This window comes from Lactuca sativa, chromosome 7 (assembly GCF_002870075.4).
Source record: "Lactuca sativa cultivar Salinas chromosome 7, Lsat_Salinas_v11, whole genome shotgun sequence".
Taxonomy (NCBI): domain Eukaryota; kingdom Viridiplantae; phylum Streptophyta; class Magnoliopsida; order Asterales; family Asteraceae; genus Lactuca; species Lactuca sativa.
In genome coordinates this window covers 54643996-54651636 of record NC_056629.2, presented here as the reverse complement: position 1 = coordinate 54651636, position 7641 = coordinate 54643996, and the positions used below count along the sequence as shown (strand labels likewise).

General features: G+C 27.6%; 1 protein-coding gene across 1 annotated transcript; it reads right to left on the bottom strand.

The window, feature by feature from the left end:
- Positions 1-211: 211 nt before the first annotated feature.
- LOC111883858 (probable caffeoyl-CoA O-methyltransferase At4g26220) lies at positions 212-3731 on the bottom strand. The gene is made up of 5 exons (XM_023880189.3): positions 3602-3731; positions 3449-3528; positions 3226-3370; positions 3007-3138; positions 212-672 (listed from the first exon to the last, which is right to left on the bottom strand). The coding sequence occupies exons 1-5, from the start codon at positions 3656-3658 to the stop codon at positions 385-387; spliced, it is 702 nt and encodes a 233-aa protein (XP_023735957.1). The 5' UTR covers positions 3659-3731; the 3' UTR covers positions 212-384.
- Between the last annotated feature and the right edge of the window lie 3910 nt (positions 3732-7641).

Genomic DNA, 7641 nt, shown 5'->3' with positions numbered 1-7641 from the left:
TCCACATCAGTTTATTTTTTCTGAGATCGAAGATCAACGAGTTGGTAGGACTCTTGTAAATTTTTAGCTCAATTGGAAATCGTTTGCCCCTCACCGTATGGTCTTATGATCTTGTTTGGTACTTTGTTTCTTGGGTTGAAGGATTAATAGTGAATTAAAACTACATCAAGCTTTAAGCAATAGTTAAGATGAGACAACAAAAAGCTAGGTATTTTGTTTATTTTAATTCGTCTCCTTTTTTTTATTTTTCATACAAGTACTTCAACAAAGACTTCACATACCACGATTAAAACTAGTTATTTAAAAGATGAACAATAGTCATCATGACATACGAAATTTATAGATAAAGGAGATAAGAAACCGATGTCTCAAATCCTAGTATAGCTAGAGACGTCTGCATATGGTGAGGCCATCACCTAACGGAACCGTAGAGATGCTGACACGAGGGTCAGTTGCGAGGGCTTTGTTAAACTCTACAATGGCAGTTCTCCCTCTTCTATACCCTTCAGGAACTGAATCCTCGGGTTTTGCAACTGTTCCAAACCAGAGTGTGTTGTCATATACAACAATCCCATTGACCTTCAACAATTTCAATATTAGCTCATGGTAGTTGATGTAGTTTCCTTTGTCTGCATCAACAAAAACGTAGTCGAAGCTACCATGGTTTTCAGGCTACAAGGAGAAAGATCGTTGATTAGTTGTGTAATAAAAAATCATTACATTTATCAAGTGAAACTAATTAATTAAAGAAACTCTTTGGCTGTAGTTGGGACAACGTGGTTTGAATCGGGAATACAAGTCCGATGAGGCTAAAGTAGAAGGTTTTGTAGATGTCACAATTTCAATTCATGAACTCGGTAATTTGAAAGTAATTGGTCAATTTGGATTGTGCTTTATTGAAAAGGAGTCGAACAGATAAAATAAATTACTATAATGATAACAACTCAAATGGGTCAATTAACCGACTAAAATTCGTTTAACCTACTGGATCGATTTGTTCAAATAATTATAATGATCTTTGAGTAATATAGTTTTTGTAATCATGTTCATATATTTATTTACATTAACTGAAAATTAACCATAAATCATCCATAAAAGTTGAGTTTTGATAGGACTTAAAACTAGTGAAACTTGAAAGATTCCATTTACATTAACTTTAACCATTAATTTTATATTTCACTAATCGTTAATTACATTTTTCAATACCATTTTTATTTTTCAAAGTTAACCAATTTATCGATCATCTGTTTAAAATTTTCTATAAACTCATTTAAATTTGCGTTTTCTAATTCACGTCATAATATAATGCGGACAATTTTAATAAAAAAAGATTATAGTAGAAATTAGTACTTAAAGACAAGTATACCGGGTCTTTACTTAAAACATATAAATTATGAGAACACTTTATATTAAGTTATAAATATTAAAACAAAAAACATTGAAAATATTATATAATCGTTAAAAATTAATACTTCTTACATGAAATACTATTTTTAATAAACTAAATTAACTAGGAAAAAATTAAAAAAAAATGTTCATAATTCAATTAAGATTAACAATAAGATGAATTCTGAGAAATAATATATGTAGAAAATCTAGAAACATAATAATAAAACTCTTCAAATGTTCTTAAATGGTCAGCTTAATAATAATCAGTCAGAAATCCAGTCCATAAACCCATTATAATGCATATCAAATAAATCCCTTTATCCCCATTTCCATCTTATTTAAATGTTATCTGATTAAATTATAATACCAAAAAAAGTATATTATATGCTAAATAATGATATTACATACCCTCAATTTAATGCTTATATAACAAATATTATTCATCGCCAAATCTTTTTAAATGTAAAACTAGATCACCTCTTAACTTGCGAAACGAACACATAGAATACAGTACACCGAAATATTTTATATTTAGTTTTTTTTATTATTTACAATGTAATTATTTGTAATATTCATAATACAAATTATTTCATGATTTTACTGTTGTGTTATCTAGATATATTAGTTTTGTGTAGCTTGTTAATTTCTTACGTTCATCATCATTACAAGTTAGTTATAAGTATATCTAATTAATTTGTGGTATTCATTTTTTTTAATTCTTAGTTTGTTAGAAAAACAGAACCAAGCTCCCATTTTTTAATAACTTAAAACGATTTAGAAATAAAATTCTACACGTTAGAAAACAATAACCATATGGGGATGGATCAATCAAAGCATCATCATTTATTATATTGTGTTGAGACCACTAAATCTAGTTGTTTCGGTGGGATAGACAAAAAAAACAGCTACCGACATTACACAAATACACCCTAAGTATTTTTTGTTGTTTCATACTTTCACTGATTAAGCAAATATACCGTAGGTATTGACTAATGAATTATTAATTTCCATTTTCATAAAATAATTAAGAAAATGTTTATTAAAAAAATAATAATAAGAATAAAAATAATCGATATCCGAAAATTTCTAAAATGACTATTTTTTATCCAAATCCAAAAAATCAAATATCCAAATTTTCAGATAATTTAATATCGGATATCGGAATTTTCGCATTCAGATATTTACGAACACGATTACTTGATTTATTGTTCGACTTTTGACCCAAATAATTTCAATCATAGTAGATAGTATAAACACCACATACCTTAACTTCTTAATAGTATGTAACTATGTATTAATTTTTTGATTTCAAATATTATAATGTAGGATCCCTTATTTTAAAATTGTGTTCCATTCCTGATTAATTATACAAAAAAGTTTTCACTATAATTGACCGTACTCATTCTGATCGCTTACGTAAGCAGTCAATTTTGTGTGTTTGTAATAACCATGTTTCAGGAGAAAATAAAAAATTAAACACTATTGATATATAATTTGGTCAAGAATCATTTGTCGTTTTGCTTTGGATTAATGATTAAATCGTGAACCTCAAGTATGAAGAGGCAAAACCTAGTCCACGTTTCAAAGCACAATTTGGACCAAATTATGTACACTTACATCCTCCAAGAGTTTATCAAGAGCTGGTAGACCCTCGGATTCAATAAAGTTGATCTTATGCTCCACCCCGGCCTTTTGTATAACCGGTAGACCAATCTCATAGGCTTCCCGATCCACATCTATAGCTACAATCTGCTCAAAACTCAATGCTTTGTAAACTAGCATGCATAATTACAAGTTTGTTTATTCTTAAACTCAAACTGTAACATAATGACAAACCTTGCCATCTTCAGGAATCGCAAGAGCAGTTAGTAACAACGAGTAACCTGTAAAAACCCCAATCTCTATGGTCTTTTTCGCGCCAATGACCTTCAACAAGATCTCAATCAACTGGCCAGCCTCGGGTGCCGTGCCCATCACAGCCCTACAAATTAATAAATAAATCATGTAATCTAATTTGCACAAAATAATGTTCATATCTCAAAAAACGTGAAGTTTTTACCATGGGTGTGTAGTGGTGAGAGCCCGAAGCTCCTTCAATGGTTTGGGTTCGCGAGGGTACACGTTATTCTCCACAATATACTGCATGTAAATCATATAAGTTGGTTAGTTTTGAAGATTTGAAGCAAAAATAATAAAGAAGTTGTGAAGCAACCTTGTATAACTCATGAGTTTCCAATAAGCCTTTGTTGGTTGCGAATTTTGGTTCCATTGGATCTGTTTTTCTCAGTATAATTTGTGAAGTGTAATGCTACATTTATAAATAGGAACAAATGAAATTATCGTCCTTTTTTTCACAATGATGGTGTATACCACCATAAATGAAAATCTTTCAAACACTTTCATATTTTACCTATAATAATAATAATAATAATAATAATAATAATTGGTATAGAATATGAATATTGTTGGAAATTTTTTAGAAAATAAAAACTAGTTCTTTTGGAGGTTAGTGTCGGTAGGTGTGTCTATTATTTTTAAAGTCCTTGTACAAAAATAAAAATAAATTCTTAAATACAGTTTTTTAATTACAAGAAATATTCATAAAAAATAGACGAAATTTCATAATTGGTCCCTATGGTTTAAAAAATATCTCACTTTGAGTATATTCGTGGACAATGTTACATCATTGGTCCATGTGGTTTGCAAAATTTAATGAATCGTTCTTCTACCGTTAAATCTAACTTTCTAGCTCTTAGATTTTTATAAAAATACTATTGCACCCTTATACCAAATTTACAATTTAAAATAAACCTCACCTTAATCACCATTTGTGTAATTTTGTATATATATAAAGTATAGATACAAATTATATATATATATATATATATATATATATATATATATATATATATATATATATATATATATATATATAGTGAATTTACTCCAAAACCTGCGATTTTTAGACCAACAAAGTCATAAAAAAAAAAGATTAGATATCTTAAGATATATTTCTTCTATGTATTACTATTGATTTTCTAGGTTTTAGGGTTACCAAACCCTTATGCATTTTTATTAGATTTGTCGTGTGTGTGTGTGTGTGTATATATATATATATATATATATATATATATATATATATATATATATATGGAAAAGGGAATATACATTACAACCCCACCTAAGCTTAGGTACTAGACCTCTTGAAAATACATTGTTTTACTATATAAATATTACGGTTAATGGATTCATGGTTAATACTTCAAGATCTAAATTCAAGATCGATACAATAGGGTTTAGGGTTTAGGGTTTGGGGTTTCAGTTTAGGGTTTAGGGTTTAGATTTAGGGTTTAGGGTTTAAGTTTAGGGTTTAGGGTTTAGGGTTTAGGGTTAGGGTTTAAGGTTTAGGGTTTAGGGATTAGATTTAGGGATTAGGGTTTAGGGTTTAAATTTAGGGTTTAGGTTTAGGTTTAGGGTTTAGTAATGTTCACTTGGGTGAAGTAATAAACGACAATTGAGGGAAGAAAACAAAGATGGTAAAACAATAATGAAAGAAAGAAATGTTATGGAGGATGATATATTTGCCAAGTGAAACCAAACCGGGCATATTTAGCATGTTAAAACGACATATTTTAGAGGTTTAGTACTTAAGCTTAGGTGGGGCTGTAATTTATATTCCCTTTCCCCATATATATATATATATATATATATATATATATATATATATATATATATATATATATATATATAGGTTTAGTACTTAAGCTTAGGTGGGGCTGTAATTTATATTCCCTTTCCCCATATATATATATATATATATATATATATATATATATATATATATATATAGGGTTAGGATTAAATGTGAATGGTATATATTGTGTGAATGTATGACAATTTTTGGACCATTAGATTAGATTTGTATATGGCTAAGATTAGATGGTATACAATAATTACAATGGATCACAATACATATAAACATGTCTTTTTAATAAAAGAAAATTATAAATAGTAATTATAAATTCATAATTGTCCTTTTAATTAATTCTCAATAAGGAAGTTGATAGAAATATGGGGAACCCATTTATTTTAATTCAAAATTGATATTTAATTATCAAAATCAACTCTAATTATCTACACATCTACGAACTTATAATATACAAATCATACGGAAGAATCTGAGATTCTTCCAATAAATAAAGATGAAGAATACAAGATCATTCGTAAAGAATACGAAATCATAAGAGATTTTTTGAGAACTAAACGTTGCTAAATATTATTACTGCAAATATTCTCAATGGTAACAATTTGCATTAAAAAAGAAACATTCTTAAAGAATACATGAGTATATAATGTGATATCACAGAAAAAATATTGCACTATAATCAAGAATATATACCATTTCTATAACATAAAACAATAATGTATACAATATTTTGAAGAATATATACAACCATCTATACTAGATTCTTTAAGAATATGTTTGTAATATATACTTTATTTTTTGTATAATATACAATCTTCTTGATGATTAAAAAAAAATATAATATATACTACATTCTTTAAGAATCTAAGTATCAAAAAGGCAAACTGAAATACAAAAACCCTACATTCTTCATCACTGTTCATGATCATCTTTAAACAACCAAAACTATCTACATTCTTGTTTCTCGTGAAATGCATCATACAACCCTCTTGAAGTATTACTATTATCCTCTTGAATAAAATAATACACTACAAATAAATAAATAAATAAATATATATATATATATATATATATATATATATATATATATATATATATATATATATAAGTCAGATTACTAAAATGAAATAGAATAACATATAATATTCTTTGAGAATATTTTGCTAGAAACTGACAACTACCAAGAAAACAAACTTTTCAATATATTAATGGTTCTTGACAAAAACCAGATAAACGCTTAGGACATTGAATTTCCATATTTTTTGAGAATACAAACATAATTACATAAAGTGACTAAATTCTTGTAGAATGGGTATATATATATACAAAGGAAATTCAACTACACAAAAAGGATGGACATACATTATTCTCTACAAATATATAGCTTGAATTGTAAATTTATTAAATAAGAACATCAAAGATAGAACTTGGTTGGCCATAACCACTTTGATGTAGGCGATCATAAGAATAGTTAAGAATGAAATCTTGTGACTTTTTATATACCATTATAATGCTTAATATTTTTTCTAACAATTACCATGGTTCTTACAGATTTAAGAATCAATTTTTTTTTAATTACAACTTTTTACATAATTTTAGAATGGTTAAGAATCAACTTTTTCGAACTCAAAAGCTTTTGTTTGAATCATGAGAATGGTTAAGAATAAACAATTGTGGCTACATGTTTGAATTTAATAAAACTAAAACTTTTATATAACATGAACATTGTTAATAATCATTTTTTTAACATTGAATATTCTGGTATGTTCATCAAAATGGTTTGAACTAACTTTCTTCAGCCACTCTAATGCTTACAAAATCAATTGTTGCTTCACATAGCCAATTCTCATTGACCTGGCCTAAGATTAAATGTCAAAATATTTGAATTTGCAAATTATCAATATTACACGTATTTATCATTGACTATGAGAATGCTTCACAAATAGCAATCAATTCCAAAAAAAAAAAAAAAAAAAAAAACCTTAAAAACAAACAAAAGAACTATCATATTGTTTACAACTTGGTTGGTCCTATATATAGATATTCTTAAAGAACAATAGTTAAATAAAAAATTTCTAAAAAAACAGACATTGATTGTCAAAGTAAACTGATTACCTACATTTCAATATTATCAAATTGAACTGGTTTTTCATCTCCTTTATCCCCAACTAGTAACCCGATTTCATCATTTGAATTTATTTATTCCATAAAAATCCGAATTTATCATTTAAAGTTACAAAAGACATTGTGTTCAAGCTGGATACGAAATAAGGAGTTTCTGAAATTGTTACCAAAAAATTGATGATAAGAGATGCAAAATTTAGACTGATAAAAAGAGGACTCATCATAATCGAGTAGTGAAAGAGCGGAAAGCAATTACGAGTGGTATAATGAGGGCTTAAGCAACGAAAAGGTTAAGTATGGATTCTCCATCTTGAAATCGAGTTGCAGGTCTGGATTCTCTATCTTGAAATCGAATTGTATGTCTTGAAATCGAGATCTATACCTGTCATTCAAGTTGAAGAAGAAAAAAATGGAAGGTCACT

Coding starts and splice junctions, on each gene's coding strand:
- LOC111883858 (XM_023880189.3), bottom strand. CDS start 3,658: ATGGAACCAAAATTCGCAACCAACAAAGGCTTATTGGAAACTCATGAG. Junction 3,139..3,225: donor CGATTCCTGAAGATGGCAAG/GTTTGTCATTAT, acceptor AGTTTTGAGCAG/ATTGTAGCTATAGATGTGGA. Junction 673..3,006: donor TTGATAAACTCTTGGAGGAT/GTAAGTGTACAT, acceptor TTCTCCTTGTAG/CCTGAAAACCATGGTAGCTT.